Source organism: Hypomesus transpacificus, chromosome 24 (assembly GCF_021917145.1).
Source record: "Hypomesus transpacificus isolate Combined female chromosome 24, fHypTra1, whole genome shotgun sequence".
In the NCBI taxonomy this organism is placed as follows: domain Eukaryota; kingdom Metazoa; phylum Chordata; class Actinopteri; order Osmeriformes; family Osmeridae; genus Hypomesus; species Hypomesus transpacificus.
Genome location: NC_061083.1, coordinates 3,385,351 through 3,407,796, shown reverse-complemented (window position 1 = coordinate 3,407,796; position 22,446 = coordinate 3,385,351). Strand labels below are relative to the sequence as shown.

Here is a 22,446-nt window from a genome sequence, read left to right as displayed (position 1 = left end):
AAAAGATGCAGGCTACTCCGTTAGCGACTCCTTTGACAGGCCTGTGTCTTTAAAACAGTACAGTGTAGCTCCTCCTACTCTCAGCTGCACCTACCTCAACTCAACTGTGTTTCAGGAGCAAAACATCAGTGTTTGTGATCGGAGAGAAGGTAGTACGCACAACTCATCAGTTTAACATTGCAGAAGAAAGCATGATAACAAGAACACTATTAACTGGCATGAATCGAATTCGGAATGTTGGATTTTGCTTTTAAAACTTTCTTATGAAGATTGCTCAATTTTTGTTTGTATGATGAATGAAGAATCATTGAGTGTGAATGAGGATCAGTGAAATATTTCCATGGACAAGACAAGACAAGAATAACTTATTGGCAACAACTTTCATTCCGTTTTCATAGGATCTTGCTAAATTGTCAATCATTCTCTATCACTTTTATGCAGCAATGAAGAACGTGTAAAAGAAGTTTCACACTTTTTCTTCAATCATCATGAGTAGTGTGCTTTGGTAAAAGAATGTGAGTCATGCTTTAAAAAATATATATTATTAATTTCCTCCTGGGCATAACCTTTTCTATTAAACAATGGTTGAACCAGTGGGTTTTGTAGAGGCATGGAAAGCCCAGTTTCCAGAATCAGACCCACCCAGCATGGAACTGAAGTCCACGATGGACATTGAACAGGAGCTGGAGAAATGCAAAGCATCCATCAGGCACCTGGAGAAGGAAGTGAACAAGGAACGCTTTCGGATGATATACCTGCAGACCTTACTGGCTAAGGAGAAGAAGACGTATGACGGCGGGCGATGGGGCTTCAAAAGAGTGAGTCTCATGAACACGGGAGACCAGCCCAGTTGCTCAGACAACCAGACAACCTGCACAGACGAGCCGCCTGCGGATGAGTGTCCGGAGGGAGAGGTGGATGAGGAGTCTCCGTCCAGACAGAGGGAGAGGGTGTCCCCCATCAGGCCCTCGGCGTGCTCCACAGAGACAGACACAGACTGCCCACTCAAGATGGGCATGGGATCAGTGGCAGCTCTGAGGTCCAACTTTGAGCGCATCAAGAGGGCAAATTCTCACACCGCCGGAGAGGGGAAGGGATCGTCAGTGGTGGGAGGAGCGGAGAGGCCCTTCTATGTAAACATGGAGTACCACCACGAGAAAGGGCTGGTGAAGGTCAACGACAGGGAGGTCTCAGACAAGATCAGTAGCTTGGGTTGCCAGGCCATGCAGATGGAACGCAAGAGATCCCTGCACTCCCTGCCCGGGAACCTGTTCGCCGTGTCTGGAGACCTCCGCAAGGCCATCCAAAGAGGCCGATCCACCGAGGGCAACTGTGGCTACAATGGGGTGTACGACGACGCAGAGGTCAACCCGCACTTCTTGAAGGACAGCGTCATCCGTTCCAACGGGGGGCGACCGGAGCGTCAGGCATCGGACTGTCAGCCCTACACCAGTGTGTACGTAGGGGGGATGATGAGTGATGGGGAGGGACGGGTCATCCACATTAGAGACCACAGCGTCGAGGAAGACTCTCACCTCACCTGGCCGCGGCTCTCCTACTCCCCTGGCAGCTGCGACGATGTCGGCGGTGGCTACACGCCAGACTGTAGCTCCAATGAGAACCTCACGTCCAGCGAGGAGGACTTCTCCTCCAGCCAGTCCAGCCATGTGTCCCCCAGCCCCACCACCTATCGCATGTACCGGGAGAAGAGCCGCTCACCATCCCAGAATTCCCAGCAGTCTTTTGACAGCAGTAGCCCCCCCACGCCCCTGTCCCAGAAGCGTCTCATGCAGCAGGTGTTGGTGTCAGAGGCCTCCGTCGTGGGGGTCCGCAGAACGGGTCAGATCTGGCCCAGCGACGGAGACTCCATCACATCCAGTAGAACTTCACATGACAACAGTCTCCAGGGAGACTTGGGTAGGTTTGCAAGCTCTCCTGTTTTTTGTTGTGTGTTTCAAAGAAATCATAACCCTGTTTTATTTTCGGGATCAATCACACCAAACTGTTTAAGAAGCAAAGGCACTTCAAAACTTTTAATGCATGCTCAAGGCCATCTTTTTCTTGTCTGTGTTGAAGGACGTCTGTACTTGTCCTGTCTGTACTTGATCCAGATTATAGCAGTAATGTGGTAAAGTGCACCTGCAACATTATGTTAAAAGGAAGGAATTCATTTGATCTGATACAAATCTGCTTAAATGCTTCCCACGGGATTATCTAGAGTCCTTTTAATACAGCACGACCCTAAAGTACCCCGGTGTTTTTTTTAAAAGAGAGTAGGACTTGTTTTCCGTGTGCCTTTGTAAGTGTGCCTTGCCATCTCTTTCTTCCCATTCTGCTCTCTTCTATTGAGTGGTGGCTAGTGCTCCTCTGGAGAAGCTCTGACAGAGATACCGAGAGCCCTCGGGCTGTCCAACCACTCAGCCAGTCCACCCAGAGTGTTTTCGTGTCAGCACGCATCAGCGTTGTTGTCCTTGGCACTGAGTAATTAACTTAAAGGGGTTTGTGTAGCGTGATGAATTTAGGGAGGCTCTTTGTTGGGGGTGGGGGAGGAAAAGGGCTGACAACTCTCACTAAGAGGAGGATGGGGACCTCAAAGTGTGTCACATGGCTTCCCATCCAAATTTCAGGCATCAGTGTTTCCTGTTGTTAAGTGTGAACACAATAGAGGGATCACTCATCCAGTACATGTATTGACACTGCAACAATGTAACAATGTTAAGTGTGGGATAGGGTGGTCTATACTGTGTTGCCAAGGACAGAGATGGAGGATACAAAATATTTTATTTTTTTGTTATCCATTTTTGCTGAATTTAACAGCTATCTGATATTTGTAGACAAATGTGTCATATTTTCATGGCACAATTGGAAAACTCGTAGGACAAATGTTGGGACACCATAGCATAAACCATACCATAAACTTCCTCTCAAGACATGTTGTTGCTTGGGGACATGAACACAGTTTTCAAAAGTAGTAAATAAGTCTGTGTTTCCAAAGAACCTTACTCACTGTGCTGCTGATTAAGCTGTAGATGAGAACAGGCTGTTGTTATGTAAGTGCATAGGGTACAAAGCATAAGACTTTAACACCAAACATGCAAGAAGCTCACAAATAGTCTGTGAAATAATCAGCATGAACAGTAAGCCAGAGCAGCATGCTGCTCTGATGACAGAAATGTGCAAATCCATTTGCTCTGTGGCTGGTTTATTTTGCCATGCTATTTCCTTTGTGACATTGCAAAACACAGCTCTGCAAAACACTGTGAAACCCTGTAGTATTTGTCAAAACAGTGTAAATAATTTTGGCAAATAAATTGGTTGTGCATGTCTCCCAAAGGAGGGGAAAGAGAATGGAGCCGTCAAATAGAGTAACGGTTTCTAGATTGCTGTGCAGTGAGTCCAGGCCAGGGTGCAAATATTTGGGCCTAGTGACCAATAACTTATTTTTTAGAAACTATAAAACAGAATATCATGTAGTCCTTTCTACTAAACCCAGTATATTTACATGTACAGACATGGTACAAAAAGGACGCAATAGCCCACTGATTTCAGTTACGAGAGAGATGTCCTTCAGACCTTGTGCTGTTGAGCCTTTATTGCCTGTTTAAAAAAGGACACGTTCCTGAGAGGTAAAAGTCCTACTGCCTCATGCAAACAGTGCTTTATGGATTACAAGAGATCTGGATTTATTTTCTGATGTCGTCATAACATTATTGCGCACATTGCTGGATCAGTGCTCTGGTTATCGGAGGTTTTGAGACACAGAATGACAATCCACAGTTTTCTATTAAGGTTACTAACTTCTGGGAAAGCATTCTTTTGTTTTTTCGTAAAATGTATTGTAGTGTTCAGCAAATTCCATTTAATCTGCCTTGTAGAGCTAGCTTAATGTCAATGTTCTAAAGGGACACTGCACCCTAGTTATGTAAGCATTCAAATTACTTTAAGGCTGCATAGTGTTCATATGTCAGTCGTACTTTGTTTGTTCTGGCATGATATTTGGACTGCAAAAGATTGTATATATATATATATAAAAAAAAAAGAAAACGGTCATGTTTGGCCTGCCAGGCAGGTAGACACATGGCATCATTGATGGCGTGGTTTTCCTGGCTGGCATGGTGTATGGATCCGGAGGAGGTGAAGCCAGTGGCCACATAACTGTCTAACAAATGCCTGTCTGTGCCATACACCACCAAGCCTCATCCACCTCCCTCTTGTAGTCATAAGGAACACGGTCAGTCTAAAATTGACACATCTCTGGGGTCTCTTTTCTTTGAATAGGAGTTTTGAGAATCAGGACTGTGTTCTGGTCTTTGGTTATCTAGGCCAATTGTCATGGCTGTGAATAGAGCTGCTGATTAGCTGTGTGCCTTAAAGGAGGGCAACTCTCTTGTGTGTCTGTTTTGCCATAATTTATTATCATCATGGCTGGGACATGCCAGTTGCCATGGACTTTTCTTATGTATGAGGGAGAGTCTGGCTTTGCTATAGACTGTCTAATGGTTTATTTATTCATAGGAGAGGAGAAGTCACTGGCCATGAGAGTGGAGCTACCAGACACTGTGTGCACATCCCAGCTATGTGTGATCATCTTTAAAGATGGTATAATGTGCATCTTTAGCACTGAACAGCCCTGTATAATATCCACCTGTAGCTTTTGTTTGAATCTATTTATGTAGCATGTCAGAAGTTTAAAAAAAAACAAGTTCTCTAAGATGTCTGGAGACTTCACTGTTGGAAGAGGCTTGATGCCAGCTCAGCTTTGACACTAATGTAATGCCTTCAGTTAGTCCGTCTGACAGTGATCAGATCTGAGTGTCTGACTCCAGTCTAGGGCTATATCAGCCTCGTCAGCAGGAATTAGAGAGGTGCTGGTCACCACGGAGGTTGTATTTCTGGCTGGTACTTTGACTCCCAGACAGGCCAGTCTTTGTACCTGAATATCAACAACTTTGGGTTTAGTGGTTGAGGAAGTCGAAAAATGTGGCCTCTCCCTCTCCTTGAGTTTAAATGTATAAGAGGAAGTGGGACTTGCACGGCAGAAAAACACGCGTGTGCCTGTGCGTGTCACCTGTCCTTGCAGGTGTTTGCCTTGCTAATAAGATGGTAGAGTAGAAAGTGTGCGTGGACAGTTGGCAGAAGATCAGAGTAGCAGGCCAGGCCAGCTGCAGACAGAAACAAACACTCCGGTAATCTTTCTCAATTCCGCAGGGACACTTTCAGCTACCCCTGCACATGATGCAAGGATCGACATGCCACCAGCTTTGATCGGAATACTGTGCTTTAGAGACTCATGGTTGATTTGGAAGCACTTTCCTCACCCACATTTTCCTACAGATAATGGCAGAGCTCTGCGTGAAATGTTTATTAGCCAACACAGCCCTTCCTCGAGGCCTCCCTCTCCTCTGTAATCCTCCCTCGTGCTCCCTCTAACCCCCCTGGCCCCCCTGGTCTTAGCCTCCCCTCCCGCTCCCGACTCCTCAAAGGGCTCTCTGTGCTGCTGGCTGGCAGGCCAAGTGTTTATGGAATGCCTCAGCTGTTTGTGGGCTGTGTGGGGACCACGGCTAACGAAACATACAGTTGCGTGTGAGCTCACCTCCCCGACAACCTGACCCCCACGGGGGTTCGTTCTGTCGCCCCTTAGCTGCTGGAAATTGTTTTAACAAACACCCTTTCATGCAAGTACTTTAAAATGAACGTCCAGGACATGGGTCTTGCTGTTTTTCAGCGCATTAGACGGTACACGGAAAAAAGCACGGAACTGATGATGAATATCTAGTTTAGGATCTTTGTTCCACGTTTACATACAGAGCTTTTTTGTCTTGTGTTCTGAATGAAAGTCCCTTTAGGGCAGGCCAGACCCACCATGTTGAGCTGAGATCTAAGTTTCACATGACTGATCAACTCTTAGAAACCATCCACCATGCAGGAGAGCTTGATACGGTATTGTACACATGTGGATGTTGCCACTGAACCAAATCTTACAGTCTGTTTCAGGGTTCTGTTTTGGTGTTGTGTCGACAGCACACAGGTGTTGTGATATGAATAATTGAACGTGTGATATGAAGAAATAAGACCACATGGTTGTCCAATGGCTCTTTTCTCCCCTATTTCACACTGCTATCACAGCTTTATTTTGAGTGTGTGTGTGTATGTGTGCTCTACCACAGAGCTCAAGTGAGTTTGACTTTCCTCTATAAGGTCACACACTGGAGTAATTTTTGGACCTGGATATTCTCTTCTTCAGGGCCTTACCGTGGCCATCCTGAGCTATTTAAACACCCTGATTAGTAGGTGTGTTTGGCTGGGCGGCTGAGCACCAGCCTTTTGATGCTCTCTGGTTGGCACTAATTTTAGGGTGTTTTATAACAGATCTGAGCAGAGAGCTGGTGGGTCTTTTCGGCCTCTTCTGGTTCTGTGGTCTGCCTCCCAGCCCCCGCCTACTTTAACAGGCTCTTTGGACGGACTCGGATGTGCTGATGTTTGGTTGACTCGGCCTCTGACAACTTGCCAACACATCCAGTCAGCTCCTTCAAGGGGCTGTTGAACCAGCTTCACCCCATCACAGATGCCACAAGCCTGTTTCTTTTCAACCTGATGGGCGAAGCTGGGTGGGAGAGAGAACAGATGTGCTGAGGGGAAGTGCGGGTGCAGAACCAGCCCCAGTAGCCCCCTATCTTGTGCCGTGAATGAATGGAGCCTTTGCAGCAGCGTGGGTTGAAGTGCAACTCTTTGTAGCACAAAGATCTGTGTCACCAAGTGAGCTAAATAAAGGGATGCATCAGTAATTGGCCAGAGTTCCACTGCTCTGCATTCACCTTATGAAGTGAGAGGAGAGCTGAAATGGGGATATGAAGGGCTACAGTATGTGTACCAACCATCACCACCTCGGTTCCCCTCCGATTGGTCAATCTCCGAGCCCTGTCTCCCCAGTGACCACACAGGCAGGAGGAGAATCCATTTAGGGGGAGCCATAAAGTGGCACTGACCTTTTCACAACATCACACATTGGTATTTGCTACTGCCTTTTTTTATCGCTGTTGCAGCTAAACTCATCCAGCAGAGGAGACACAAAGACTGACATTCTGCTGTTCTCGATACTAACATGATGATTTACGGACAATGATTTTCCAGTTGGGCTTAGAGGAAACGCGAACCCTGTCCATGCAGGGTCGATACACGTATTTAAGTTCTGTTTTTGTCCTTTTTCAGTCTAAATGCCCAATGTCAATAGGACAGAATGGCTGGTCTCAGTTTAGAACATTTAATCAAGCAGTTAGTGTCTCCAGATGGTCCGGGCAGGATCCCTGTCCTGTCACTCTGATCTCTGTCTGGACCACTTCCTGGTTCACTTTCAGAAGGAACACTCCATCCTTCTCTCTTTAGAGACGTTCTGGCGAATTTTAATCAACCATGGGTTACTTACTGGAGTTTTAATGATCACACCACATGGAGATTTGGATCCACATCTAAATCCAATTTAGGAAGGAATCTATGAGATCAACACAAGGCATCTGTGTATTTGATCAGATGTCTAACATGCTCCATTTACACTGTTTACTCAAGACGAGCCAAATTCTATTTCAAGGGATGTATTCCTTTGTAAAGGATATCCTGACCTGTATTGTTTTGAACCGTGTGTGAACTCAGGCCTCTTCCAAGGTCATGTTCAATCCAATATTGCGATGTTAAATCATTGTTTGTTTCTCTTATTCTGTAGAGTTATACTGGCTACCCATCTGTCATTGCTTTACTGTGGAGATGGTTTGGTCCATAGGCTACAAATATGTGGATTAGGATTACAGGTCTGTGAATGTTTCTCTATGATGTACACCACCATCGTAATCCTCTACCGAACAGTATTGTGCTGCACACGTTGATAGTGGCACTGGATGACATTGCGTATAACCTAACTTGTGGTCTTGCTTTCTGAACAGTTGTTGCTATTTTAGGTCAGTCCTGTTGTCCTGTGTTATAATAGATCTATCTATCTAACAATTTGATGATCAATTATAAACTTTGAAGATGATCTAAAAATAGATGTTCTTGGGGAAGTGCTAAACTGCTACTTGACTTGTACATCATGTAATGATCAAAGTTGGACCGTGTTAAACCTGAAGTTGGATGGTATTAGAACACTGAAAGACTGTTGTCATCTCTAAATTGTCCAGAAGAATGTCTGCCCCTGATCCTGCTTCATGGATGCAGGGTCTCGCCACAGCTGTTGGATTAAGCACTATTATGCAATGTCATTATCATGTATTTATTGCAGCTTGATTGCACAATTGAAACCATTTTGACCCTTGTTCGGGAGGGGGGGGGGGGGGTAGCTGTCCTACACTGATTCTGCTGTCTAACCACCTAGTCAAACAGTGTTTGAGTTTGAACCCATTTTCACCGCATTTTCTCTACCCCCTCGTTGTCCACTGAGCGGAGGCCAGGTCGATAAACATGTGATGTGGTTCAAGTAGGGCAGCCGTGGTTGTGTACATGCTGGAGTGTAGGTTTTTGTGTGGATGGAAGTAGGGGGAGACGTGTGGCGAGAAAAGATGACCTTGTGCAGAGTGACTGTTTCCTCTCTGAGGGTGATGAATCGCTGAATGTTCCGGACAGTCCTGCCTCGACACTTCCTTAGTAACCGTAGTCAGAGAAGTTACATCTATTGTTCCTTCCATGGCTTTCTGGGGTGTTTTCCTCCTCTTCCATGCTCCCATAGATAAGTAATCTTCTGAGTTTAAAAAAGGACACAGACAAAGGCTCATAGAAAAGGAATGCTGAGTTAATACTACAGGCGTTTTTTTTCCTTCTTTTTTTAAGATTAGCGTGTCGGTTTGACGCTGGCTTCCAAAACCAGGTCTACATACGAGAGGATGTGTATTCATCCTGTGCCAGAACTTTTGAGCTATTTGCCAGGAACACAGAATGGCCTTTCACACCTACTTCCCCTGTGTTTAGAAGCTGCCATAGCCTGCTATAGTGTCCGACTCCAGAGTCAACACAGTGGCCCCTGTTTGCAAGACTCTGCCTGTTTGTTCAGGCCTTTTGTCGTGGTCTCTGGTTGTCAGGCTGTCTCTCCTCTGGGTCTGGCTTTATCTTCTGTCGCTTCCGGAATCCTCTTTCCCTTGTTTACCAAGCAAAGGTGATCTACTGTCATCCTGTCATGGTGTAACTCATGTCACTGTGTAATCTTCACATGCTTGACGTCAGTGCTATTTTAACCAGACCCCAAACGAGTCAAACAGACCTCTTTTTATCACTACATTGACTCGAGCTGTTCCGCCTGTTTCCACACACTAACTGCCGGTAATGATAGACAGTGATGTGGAGTCAAGATGACAATAACAGGGCTTACCACTTGTTTTTCCACTGCCAGATGACTGATTGAGGAAACATATAGGTGAAGCACAAACATTAGATGCTGTTGACATTTCCCAGACAGCATGTCGCTTTTTACTGTACATGTAGTAGAAGGATAGGGAGATGATCTGGCTGAGATGTAAGGAGAAACTCAGTTGTTACCAGGTTTTGGTTCTGTCTTGTTGGGTTACTAGTTCGATAGAAAGTAGAGCATATAAAGCAGTACACCATGTACTGCGTCTGTGTGGTAGGGATTTAGAGAGGGACCTGTAGTGTTCTCCATCACAAAAGAGCAGAGTGGGACCCGTCTGCAGATGTGTGTGCTGATCCTCTGCTGCGAGTAAATCCCTGTGTGCCCGGCACAGGCTCAAAACTACCCTGTGTGCCCGGCACAGGCTCAAAACTACCCTGTGTGCCCGGCACAGGCTCAAAACTACCCTGTGTGCCCGGCACAGGCTCAAAACTACCGTGTGCCCGGCACAGGCTCAAAACTACCCTGTGTGCCCGGCACAGACTCAGAACTACCCTGTGTGCCCGGCACAGGCTCAGAACTAGATTTGGACAGAGGCTCTCTGAGGGTCACAAGGGATTTAAAACACAGAGACACAGCATTGGGCCAAAAAATGAGTTGTTTGTAATATTTTTTTAAAAGTTTTTTTTATTGTCAGAGAATTGTTTCAATTGTTGTTTTGAATGTGCCTTTGCCATACCCTCAGTTGCCAGTGCATTAAACTGGTTTGTGATACAATGTTAGGGAGAGTTTATGAACTGCTGTAGTTGAAGATGTCAGCATTCGTGTTTGACATAATCTCTGACCCTACCTGTTTCTATGGTTATCACAGAGGCCCCCTACAGCGGGACCCCTCTTTCCTATGGCTACGACCTGGAGGCCAGCGAGGACAGCCAGAGCCACCACGACCTCCTGCCCTTCGGCACCTCCCCCTCCCCGTCACCGCGCCTCCGCTCCAAAAGCCGCAGCAGCCGAGAAACACTCTCCTCCGGCTCTCTGGAGTCCACTCTCTCGGTAATGTTACTGGGTCAACCGCTACTACGAGCCTCTGTGTCTGTGTCTTCCTGTTCCTGTGCCCTTGTCCCTTCACTGACTGCCCCACTTCTGCCACTGCCGTCCCCCACTTTCCATCCCCTGGCGTCCACTCTCCATCCCCCTCCACGAGTGTCTCTTGTGCCTCACCCACGCCACCACACTCAGCACTCAGTCCCCTGGTTGTCGTTTCCACCTACCTGCCACTGGATCCCCCGTCGTATTTAATTGAGTGAGGCTTGGGTATTCCCAACCGCATCCTGTATACCTCAGCCACATCCCAGCCCACCCCTGCTCTCCCTGTGAGTCCCAGGCCTGTGATGTGTTCCCCTCTCTGATCTTCAAAGGTTCAAACCAGTGAGGCTCCTCTCACTAGTCAGTCAGGAGAATGTCAGCTAGTCTGTAGAGCTCTGCTTTATAGCAGCTCTGTGTGGCTCTGAACTTAAACTGACAGATGCATTTGGACCGTCAATAACTGCAGATCCCAGGTTAAGAAAACCACAGATACAGTACACTTTTGATCTAGGCTTGACCTCTGCATCCCATGGTAGTATTCATCAAATCTGTGGTGTTCTCTTCCCTGGAGAACATTCCCTCCTGCCCGAGGGGCTCAAGAGGTCTCTCTGAACTCTGAGGGGATTAGTGAAGATTGCTTCTGTTTCCAAAAAACCTGGTGGAAGTCTCAACAGGGGAACTGTTATCTCTGCATCTCTCTCACACGCTGTCTTCCTCTCACTCATCTCCCTCTCCGTCCCCCCGTTCTAGGGCGAGCTGGATCAAGAGAAAGGGCTGGAGATGAGGAAGTGGGTTCTGTCCGGGATCCTGGCCAGCGAGGAGATGTATCTCAGCCACCTGGAGGCTCTCCTTCTGGTATGTGTCGGATGAAAACCATGGGAACCGTTTTGCTCTCTCGCAAACACTCACACACACACACACACTAACCTTGGTCTTCAACTGATTCCACCAGCCTATGAAGCCGCTGAGAGCCGCTGCCACCACGTCCCAGCCGACGCTCACCATCCAGCAGATTGAGATCATCTTCTTCAAGGTGCCAGAGCTCCATGACATCCACAAGGACTTCTATGATGCGCTGCTACCCAGAGTCCAGGACTGGAGCCACAACCAGTGTGTGGGGGATCTCTTCCAGAAACTGGTGCGGTTGCTTTGTGATGGATCATTCTAGAGTTCCTTTGTTCACCCAGACTTCCCTCACACTCCGAAAGCATTTTAGACATTTTTGTAGGTCGTTATTAAGTCAATCAGTCACTTTCGGAGACAGTTCAGATCATAAGTCTTGCGGCAGTAGACCGACTTTGATCATTAATATTAGTGGAAAGAAGGAGAGGTTGAGAAGAAAAAACGAGGGGAGTTAAAGACTGGCTTTAACGTGCGATGGATGCAGCTGAGCAGACAGCCTGGAGACATCTCCTGCACAGATAAAAGCCTGCTTTACCACATGACAGGCAATAAAGAGGAACAAACCACTCTTAAGACGCTCCCCACCAGAAGAGCAGCCTCGCTATTAAGGAGAAGGAGAAAAAGATGTCACACATAGTGGGCAGGCACACACAGAAGCCATTCAGCCAGTGAGGAAACTGTCATGTTATGAGTGTTCCCTTAGCTCTACAGTATACCAATATAAATCTTTTTTGTGTTTTATGGAAAAAAACAGCTAGCACGACAGGCCTGCCTTGGCTGTGTGTATGCAGCACTAGAGAGGGCACCTTTCCACTATGTCGCCTCAGTTAACGCACCAGTGCCCCTTACCAGATAAACTCTCATAGACATTTGTGTTCCATGCTTCTCTCACCACTATAGGCCAGCCAGCTGGGAGTGTACAGGGCCTTTGTGGATAACTATAAGGTTGCCGTGGAGACGGCCGACAAGTGCTGCCAGGCTAACATCCAGTTTGCTGAAATATCTGAGGTATGTATCGCACCACTCACAGCGGGGCAAGGGGAGTGTGGCGGCCAAGCCACTGTTTGATGTTGTGCAGCTGCATTAGGGAAGTGTCGACTAGGCAACTTCAACACTCCCCCAGTGTCTACAGTAGTAGCGCCTTCGTGGCTAATGGAGCTGTTTAGCAGTGATTTGATCTTCTTCTTAATGTTTGACACGCTAAGATGACCTTCCTGTTCTGCCCTTAGAATCTTAAGGTCAGGACGGCAAAGGAGTGCAAAGACCAGGCCAAACATTCACTGGAAAGTAAGTGAAACAACTTCATTCGAGACGTTTCAAACATACTATAAGAAACTTGTGCCCCCCACCCCCCAAAAAGGGTACAAGCTGTTTCTAATTTCCTGTATCCCCCTCTCCTCTCCCAGCCCTGCTCTATAAACCAGTGGACAGAGTGACCCGGAGCACCCTCGTTCTGCATGTACGTCAAACAAACATTCACTCCTCATCACCCCGCGCAACACTCCCAGTCTGTTGACACCAAACTTCACAATCACACAAGATGTATCGTGACCCAGCTGGATTTCTGTCTCTCTCTCTCTCTCTCTCTCTCTCTCTCTCTCTCTCTCTCTCTCTCTCTCTCTCTCTCTCTCTCTCTCTCTCTCTCTCTCTCTCTCTCTCTGTCTCTGTCTCTCTCTCTCTCTCTCTCTCTCTCTCTCTCTCTATCTATCTATCTCTCTCTCTCCCTGCAGGACCTTCTGAAGCACACTCCCTCCGGCCACCCGGACCACCCTCTGCTGCAGGACGCCCTGCGCATCTCCCAGAACTTCCTGTCCAGCATCAACGAGGAGATCACTCCGCGCAGGCAGTCCATGACAATCAAAAAGGGAGAGGTCAGTGTGGGAAGCAGTGGCTTAGTGTCTCGGCTTCATGATTGGACGAGACTGCACGCCTGGAATAGATCCCATTGGGCACTCACCAAGAAGTGTATACTTATTCTTATGGATGCAGTGTAGCTTGCTTTTTTATTTCACACTCAAATCCCCCCCTCAACCCCCTCCACCCCCCCACCCCCTCCACCCCCGCCGCGGCACTAGAGAAGGGTCACAGTAGGTGGGGGTACAGTCTGTACCCGCCTTGGAACACTTGCTCTCTCTGCCAAGGACAAATCCAGTGGTCTGACAGGCAGGCACAGTGGCACAGACTGGGCACAGAGAGTGCTTTGACCTTCCTTGTAATGCCATATGTGTTTGTGGCCACACATATCCTAGTAAGTTAAACAGTGCTTCATTGTGTAGGTTGTATTTGAGGACCTTTAGCCGGTTGTCAGGATATGAGTTGCAGGCACTGCCTGATGAAGGGAAAGAACACTGTCTTCTCTTGTTTTTATCACGCCACGGTATTTCATGTGGCCAGGATGGATTACCTCAAACACCAAACGCGTGCACATTCACAGACATCTGAGAGTCAAAGTGGTAACGGTGTGTGAGCGTTCTGTCGTGCAACAGTAAAAGCCTTGAGAACGATGCGTCTGGGAATTGTAATAAACCAGCTTGGTGACTCAGATTGTGCTGAGTCATCTCTGCCTGTCTGCTTTATTAGCAGAGGAAGGGGGAGTGTTAGAGGAAGCACATGACCCACTAGTATAAACACAAGAGGCCTAGGGTCTCCACGACGATACCAGGAAAGCCCATTGCCTAATCTTTGGTCACTCCCATCCTTCTCTCCAAATTTCTGAGCTCCGTTTCCCAGAAATTACCTGCCACCGGTCTTATCGAGCATCTGCCCACCCTTCCTCATGAGTACTGCACTAGCTTTGCCTCTCTCTCTCTTTCCTTCACCCCCCTGACCCCCTCTGATTCAGATTCCCTGATTGAGAACTTCCTCTATCATTACTGGAAACTCCCACTCATTGCCGCCCCTCACATTAGGACTTCTTATTATAAGTAAATGAGTACATGAAATGTACAAGTGTGGAGTTTCGTCTAGAATGTATATTTCATGTTTGGGCCTACAGTCTGGCTCTGACTTTACTTAGTTTAACTAGTGAAGCTTAGTTTGTGTATTGTACGCGGCATGAGTTTTGTGTATGCACAGTGTAATTACTGTGATGACTTGAGTCCTTTGTAGTTATGTTTTGGTAGGCTTCTCCTACAGCTTTTTGTAGTTAGATGTCTTAAAAGGGAACATGAAAACAGCTCAATCAGATCCCAATGTAATTCAGGAATTTGGAACCCAGAAATCTCCTCCCTTGTGGAGTTTTCCTTCTTGGTACACACAGGGGTGGGGGGGGGGGGGGGGGGGGGGCGAGGGGGTACCGTGTGTGTGAATATAAGCAGCGCTGTGTACAAGGGTCAAAGGTTAGGATGAACAACACCGACACCCTAAACTCTAGCCCGTCCACAGGAAGACCAGATGTCATAGCCTCCGTCAACAGCCTGCTGGCCTGGCAGGGAGGCTGGGAGGATCACAGGAAGTGCTGAAATGATGATCTGTTACTGAAAACACCAGCGCTTTTAGAACAACCAGACAGTTACAGAGACCGCGGTTAGAGGTTTGAACTGAGCTTTATGTCATACAGCACATTTCTGGGTCCAAGTATATAAATAGGATCAACTGTATGTATTTGGGGACATACACAAGTATACTTTGTTTACGTCATTGGTGTAATTAGCAGTTTAGGGTTGGGGAAGGTCCTGTATAGGCCAGTCTGTTCACATTCATCATATAGCTCTACTGAAGTCCATAATTACCCAGAGCATGTTCCTTTTCCATGTTACTGTACATACAATTCAGTTGTCATGGGATTATAAAACCCTGATGGCAAATGAAATGTGTGGTGACCCCATACCACAACAGTTTATTCCCCTAATCTGTGTTTTGTCAACAGGGGATTGGATGAATGAGGAGGTCTCTGTTGCCTGCTGAGCAGTTCTTGTGGGTTCACTTTGATGGGATCAAATATTGCTTTTAAACCGTTGTGTATCTGGGACAGCAGGAAGTGTACTAAACACAATACCAGTTGTCAAGTTATAGGATAAGCAACTAGCCTCAGGGTGACACTGGATCATTGTAGTTGAGAAATTCAAATACCAGACCATGAGCATATTGTATTTTTAATTTAAATTTAAAATACCCCCCCCCCCCCTTCCCACTGGTGTCAGGAACAGTGAAGATGGAGTGTCTTTCAAAACAGTCCTAACAATGGCGTTGCAGTGCCTCTGAACCTTCAGTGTGTGGTTTCATCCTCTCCCCCAACCTAGAACCTTCAGTGTGTGGTTTCATCCTCTCCCCCAACCTACAACCTTCAGTGTGTGGTTTCCTTCTCTCCCCCAACCTAGATCCTTCAGTGTGTGGTTTCATCCTCTCCCCCAACCTAGAACCTTCAGTGTGTGGTTTCATCCTCTCCCCCAACCTAGAACCTTCAGTGTGTGGTTTCCTCCTCTCCCCCAACCTAGAACCGTCAGCTGCTCAGAGACCGCTTCATGGTGGAGCTGGCGGAGGGATCCAGGAAGCTCCGCCACGTCTTCCTCTTCACAGACCTCCTGCTCTGCGCCAAGCTGAAGAAACAAACGGCGGGGTGAGTCCGTGCCGTCCCTTGACCGTCAACACCCACTACATCAACTGGTCTACCTGAACTAGAAGTAATGTAGGCTCCCCTTCTCTGTGTTTGGTGTGTGATGGTGCTTCCCTGTCCTGTGTGTGTGTGTCCAGGAAAGGTCAGCAGTATGACTGTAAGTGGTACATCCCACTGGCAGATCTCACCTTCCAGACTATCGAGGACTCAGAGTCCACCCCCATCCCCCTGGTCCAGGATGAGGAGATCGACGCCATGAAGATCAAGATATCCCAGATCAAGAATGACATCCAGAGAGAGAAGGTATTAGAGCGGGACACGTGAGAGAGGATTTCCTGAATGTTGATATCACAACCAATTCACACGTTTTGTTTCGACATCATCAAAACTGGCACGAACTCTTGTGTTTTTAAGTAGACCTTAAAATAGAACAGCCTCCATTGTGACACTTTTTTTGTTGTGTGTGGACGTTTGTGTTTGAACGTCAGCCAAGTCTAATTCTTTCGTATTTCCAGAGAACGACTAAAGGGGCGAAGGCGATGGAGAGGATGAGGAAGAAGCTGTCAGAGCAGGAGTCTCTGCTGCTTCTCATGTCCCCCACTATGGCTTTCAGAGTGGCCAACCGGAACGGCAAGGTGAGACAGCCCACAGAGTTAGGGCTAGCCTCTTTCTCTTACTCCCCAGTGTTATCACTGTCCCTTTATCTGCCTGCTGGGTCATACGTGGTTTGGTCTGTCATTTTGTTTGGCGGTTTGCTGCCCTCTACAGGTGCGGTGATGTGGTACAGCCTGTCCCCAGAGGGTTTCGGACTGTAATATTGTTCTAACGCCGTTTGTGTTCCACACAGGGCTTTACCTTCCTGATCTCCTCCGATTACGAGCGCGCAGAGTGGAGGGAGATCATCCGGGAGCAGCAGAAGAAATGTGAGGGGTCTCTCCGCAACATCCTCTCTGCTATTCTCCACTTTACTGTCTCAACACTGCCACTGCGTGGTGACCATCAGATTCACCCCCTCTGTCATGTTCTCTGCTGCAGGTTTCAAAAGCTTTTCTCTGACCTCTCTGGAGCTGCAGATGCTCACCAACTCGTGTGTGAAGCTTCAGACAGTCCATACTCTCCCAATGACCATGACTAAAGAAGGTAGGCCGTACAAGTCGGGTTGACAAGGCAGATATTTGCCACAGAGAATATTTTCTGACAGTTCCGATGTATAAAAAGAAAATCAATCAGTGCTCTCTTTTCTGTCCTCCTGTTTGTCTGCAGAGGATGAGTCATCTGGGCTCTATGGCTTCCTGAATGTCATTGTTCACTCTGCGTCAGGGCTCAAACAGAGTTTAAGTAAGTGGCATTTAGTTTTCATATTCTTGGTAATAATCCAGTCACCAAGGTCGGGGGGGGGGGGGGGGGGGGGGGGGGGGGAGGGGGTGATTAGGTGCAGGAGGGCCTCCTTGTCAATCCCATCTGCTCAGTCTTAGTCTCTCTGTCAATGTTGGATACCTACAGGAGGGCTTATATGTGGGATTAGCCCCTGTGGTTCTTCAACCTAAATGTACAGCATTTGTACCCCCAAATCAGTATTTGTGACCTAATTACTTTCGGAGTTACTATAAAGGCTCAGCTAGGATGTTTTCCCGGATTAAAAGCAGTTGCTCCTCTGTTCAGATCTCTACTGCACTCTGGAGGTGGATTCCTTTGGCTACTTTGTGAACAAGGCCAAGACACGCGTGTACCGAGACTCCACAGAACCCAACTGGAACGAGGTGAGATACAGTCTGTCAGCACGCAGCCCTGAGGTGACCTAGTTCATAGTCACCTGTCACCTCTACTGTATATCAGCACACCAGTCAACTGATCTGTCTGTATGCCATGCAGGAGTTTGAGATTGAACTGGAGGGCTCGCAGACCCTGAGGCTGCTGTGCTACGAGAAGTGCTGCCACAGAACCAAGGAGGACGGGGAAAACACGGACAGGATCATGGCCAAAGGACAGCTGCAGGTGAGGGGGATGAGGGATATGGCATCCTGTTCTGCCTTTCCAGCAACTTGAAATATGTGTGAGGAGAATGTTGATGTTGAAACTCCAATGACACTCCATTGTGAGAGGGACTTATGTGGTCTATGGTTGGCTGGTGGTGAGGATCCACCCTATGGTGCGGAAAAGACATGGGGTTGGTGGGTTGTCGATTGGTCACTGTTGCCTGGTGCAAGGTTGGGACAGACGGGGAGTTGACAGTTGGGACTGGAGACAGGATAGCCAAATGCATCATCTGGCAGTCCTCCAACACGAGGGAGGAAGGGGAACATAGAGAGAATCCATTTTTTGATCAGCCAAAGAACGGCTCTTTCTGCTTTATAGGTGGGCATTTACAGTGCCTGAGATAAATATATTTCCTTGAAAGTCACTGACTTTTCTCCGTCCGCTCAAGGCAAAAAGAACTTGAGGAAAAGAAAAGACTAGCAGGCAATGACAGGGCCTCAGAGCAAACGCACAATATGCTGCTTCACTGATCACTTTCAGGGGTAGTGAACAGCACCCTGGTCATGACTCAATGTCCTCTCCCTGACCCTTTCAGTGGAACGTTAGTTTGTGATTAGAGGAAGAAAGATTCTTCATGCTGTTTGTGTTTATTTGTCCCGAACATGTTATGGAATTAAAAGAGAGAATTTAGGAGGAGGAGAAGGAAAGGAACTAGCAAAGTTCTCAAGTTTAGGGTCAGGGGCCACCTCTGTGGATCCACTAGACCACCGGGGAGGCTGGACCTATAGAGCTTCCAGGCAGCTCTGGGCAGCTACAGGCACGCGTCCGTAATCTGGGTAGGAGGGGATTCTCAGGAGTTAATCCACAGATCTATCTGGGATGTGGGACAACAGAAAAACAATGTGGTCCCTGAGCTGGCTTTGTTCATCTTGTTTTCATCGGGAGAGAAAGTAGCTGGACTATGGTGAGGACAAGACGTGGGTAGGACACTGTTGTGGATAACTGGACCATATACATGACTGTGGGTGCTTGGTCTTGTAATATGGAACTACGTTTACAGATTTGATTTTATCTAGACAGCTTTTTTTTCTTTCATTTTTCAAGTAGCTTTGCAAAAGTAGATACTGAGACCAAGAGACTAGAAGAGTATGAGTGACACTTGCGAAAGCGAGCTGGATCAGAACTTGGATCAGATCAGCAGCCGGTTCGTTAGCACCGGCAGTCTGGAGGAGGAAGGGGACCCAGGTCCTGGGAAACCCCAGGGCACGGGGGCTCGTCTGTGGGGGCGAGTCCGCAACACCCTGCTCAGGCAGAAGGTAACCATACAGCGCAGAGACTGGTGGTTGTATGTGGATGGATAGGTATTCAAAATACATGGTATTTTGGGGGTAAACATTGTAGAGCTCGTAGTGACCTTTTTGCCTTTCTCCAAAAGTCATGAAAATGAATTTATCTGCTATTTTTCTTCTTTTTGATGCGTATATGTGGTTCATTATATTTTGGGAGGCGCTGATAGTGTTACGTAAAAAGAAACAAAGATATAATCCGAATGAGATTGAATTGTTTTTGTTCTTTGGGTGAAAGGACATCTGGCGTGTTAGATAATCAGAAGAACTCCCACCTGCTTGGAGATGATTTTATCTTAACACTCGTGCCTGATCACGCCAAATGAACGCTGGCAGATCGGTGTTAGTCAGATGATTAAAACAGATCAGTGACATGAGCTGACAGTACCCAACCATGTGGAGCTTATGTAAGGATGATTGAGTGTCACTTGGTACAGTATGTAAGATCCAGACATATGTTTGGAGAATGGGAAGTAAAGGAGGAAAATACCCAATCTTTTAAACGAAAGACTAAGATGAAGATCTGATGAATGTTAGTTTATATAATGTGTTGTTGTTACTTTGAACTTGTTTTTACAGTGTATTTCATTGATGTGTCATATTTATGATACACACCCAGTTTAACAATTAGGTAACGTTTTCCAGCTGGATCCTCAAACACTACAGAACAAAGACTGGCAGAGGACAGTCATCGCCATGAATGGGGTATGTATTTGGAAAGTCATCACTGCTTCCAAAGTTTTAAATCTACAGTTCCACCATAGTGAGATGATTACATATTTAACAGCATTGTAGCCGTGGATCTATGATGTTACACTTGCATCATCTCCTGAACCAGCTACAAGGTTTAAGGACAAGCAGCAGGTGACAATGTTTGATGCGATTTAAAATTAGTACAACACATTTTTGGGGACAGATTGAGGTGAAGCTGTCAATGAAGTTCACCAGCCGGGAGTTCAGCCTGAAGAGAATGCCATCGCGGAAACAGTCAGGGGTGTTTGGGGTCAAAATCAGCGCCGTGACCAAGTGAGTTGAAGCAGAGGCCACGAAACATGACGTGTATGTTCACAAAGGGACTAATATACCAGGATAAACAGAAATCCGACGCGGTATGCTGACCGTGAGGAACGCTTGTGTCCTTGACAGACGGGAGCGCTCCAAGGTGCCTCTCATCGTGAGGCAGTGTGTGGAGGAGATAGAGAGGAGAGGGATGGAGGAAGTGGGCATCTATCGTGTTTCGGGAGTGGCCACAGACATCCAGGCTCTGAAGGCTGCCTTCGACGCCAGTGAGTTCACATCTCTCTCCCCTCACAAACAACCGAAATCTACTGTAATACGATAGCCGTGATGGATAGATTCGGGTAGTGTTCTCTACTTAATTTCTGGTGCTGATATCCCCTTCTGATTGGTAGACAATAAAGATGTGTCGGTGATGATGAGGGAGATGGATGTGAATGCCATTGCTGGAACACTGAAGCTGTATTTCCGCGAACTGCCAGAACCTCTCTTCACTGACGATCTGTACCCCAACTTTGCTGGAGGCATTGGTCAGTATCTCTGCTGTTACCCCCCCCAAAACCTTGATCCATTTATACACTTACTATATGCACAGTTGTAAGTTGCTTTTGGTAAAAGAATACCTTGGTGATTTGTCACCAGTGATAATAATGATACATAAAAATAAAATGTCTGTTATGTGTTATTTTCTCTCATGTGTTGCAGCCCTATCAGACAGTGTGGCTAAGGAGAGCTGCATGCTAAACCTGCTGATGTCTCTGCCTGAACCCAATCTGGTGACCTTCCTCTTCCTGCTGGATCACCTGAAGAGGTACGGTTTCTAGAAACACAACAACCCTCATTTGTAAATATGAGTTCCATCCAAACAAAGTTGCCGAAACTCCCCCTCCGTTGGCAATAGATATAGCTTGTCGTAGAGCATTTGTCATGGGGAATCAATACGTATCAAGCATCCTGTAAGCTACATTTCTGGTTTCCCTCCCCTCTTGAAGGATTGCTGAAAATGAGTGTGTCAACAAGATGTCGTTCCACAACTTGGCCACTGTCTTTGGCCCCACCTTGCTCCGTCCGTCTGAGAAAGACAGCAAAATTCAAGTCAATACCTCACAGCCCATCACTATGAATGACAGCTGGTCACTGGAGGTCATGTCACAGGTACTATCAGGGTTGACAGTTGACTTGTTCTAGGGTGTCAATGGTATGTGCAGAGCAAAGCCCAGAAACTCATAGCAGGTGCAACACTCTGGTTATAATTAATTCTTTTTTTGTTGCTTTTAGGTCCAGCTCCTGTTATATTTCCTTCAACTGGAGAGCATTCCTACCCCTGACAGCAAACGTCAAAGCCTCCTTTTCTCTACTGAAGTATAACATGAAACGACGACTTCTCCGAAAATTGTACAGGAAATTGTCAGTTTATAGCTAGAATGGCTGATGTTGGAGTAAGTACATGCTGCTGAGCAGCAATGCTAGCCTTGGCCACTAGAGGACGCCAAAAGCACACAGAATGGACCAGACCAAAGCCTCTGACATTATGAGAGATCCATGCATTGACCTTACCCCCAGATTGGATTTAAGAAAAACATTTATTTGAATTACTCCGACCATTCCTTGATTTTGTACACAAGTTGTTTTTATGATCAATATTTGCACTTCTATTCGAATTTGTTTGGTAGTTCATACACGTACCTAGTTTTTAAGATGTTATCATAATGCACTATGTATTTCTGGACCCATTCAACACTATCACTAGACAATGGTAGAAAATTAATGATGCTGCCTATGTCTAGTAATTATATATGACTCAATCAGCTCATTACAGGGACGCTCAAGTGTATCACTGATGGAAGCTAAAAACATGAAAGGCTAGAAACATAAAAGGCTAACTAGACACGGTCTGTAATAGCCTACATTAATGGATAGGACATGTGCGCTGTATCGTTAACGTTGCTTGATAATGTTTTAGGAAATGTTAGGTTATTAGTCTATCTAACCATCACCTGTGCCAACATTTTCCTTGCTGATTCCCTATAGGAACATTTGAAAGCACCTGATGTTTACACAATGCTCTTTATTTTGTAAGATGTTAGTGATTCTGAAGACATTTAACGTGCAGGCATGTTTACTTGAGTGTTTATAAATGTTTTCTCTGCTGTAGGCCTACGATGTGTTTACCTAATAAAAACGTATTCACCTTTGTTTTAGTTGTGGTTTAATGAAAAAAAGTGTTTAATAAGTTG

At 46.7% G+C, this 22,446-nt stretch overlaps 1 protein-coding gene across 1 annotated transcript; it reads left to right on the top strand.

Moving 5' to 3' along the window:
* Position 1: 1 nt before the first annotated feature.
* Positions 2–22,405, top strand: si:dkey-91m11.5 (PH_BCR_vertebrate and RhoGAP_Bcr domain-containing protein). The gene is made up of 23 exons (XM_047048486.1): positions 2–1,917; positions 10,197–10,378; positions 11,162–11,266; positions 11,364–11,549; positions 12,215–12,322; positions 12,544–12,601; positions 12,721–12,773; positions 13,045–13,185; positions 15,751–15,872; positions 16,007–16,172; positions 16,385–16,504; positions 16,717–16,792; positions 16,905–17,009; positions 17,133–17,207; positions 17,532–17,629; positions 17,742–17,864; positions 19,838–19,897; positions 20,109–20,218; positions 20,339–20,478; positions 20,605–20,739; positions 20,915–21,020; positions 21,202–21,364; positions 21,488–22,405. The coding sequence occupies exons 1-23, from the start codon at positions 582–584 to the stop codon at positions 21,575–21,577; spliced, it is 3,858 nt and encodes a 1,285-aa protein (XP_046904442.1). The 5' UTR covers positions 2–581; the 3' UTR covers positions 21,578–22,405.
* Positions 22,406–22,446: the final 41 nt, after the last annotated feature.

What these genes read in the sequence shown, in the direction of transcription:
- si:dkey-91m11.5 (XM_047048486.1), top strand. Translation starts at nt 582, where the DNA reads ATGGTTGAACCAGTGGGTTTTGTAGAGGCATGGAAAGCCCAGTTTCCA. An exon ending in CAGTCATCGCCATGAATGGG is followed by an intron (nt 19,898 to 20,108) that starts GTATGTATTTGG and finishes TTTTGGGGACAG; the next exon opens with ATTGAGGTGAAGCTGTCAAT. An exon ending in GAAGGCTGCCTTCGACGCCA is followed by an intron (nt 20,479 to 20,604) that starts GTGAGTTCACAT and finishes TCTGATTGGTAG; the next exon opens with ACAATAAAGATGTGTCGGTG.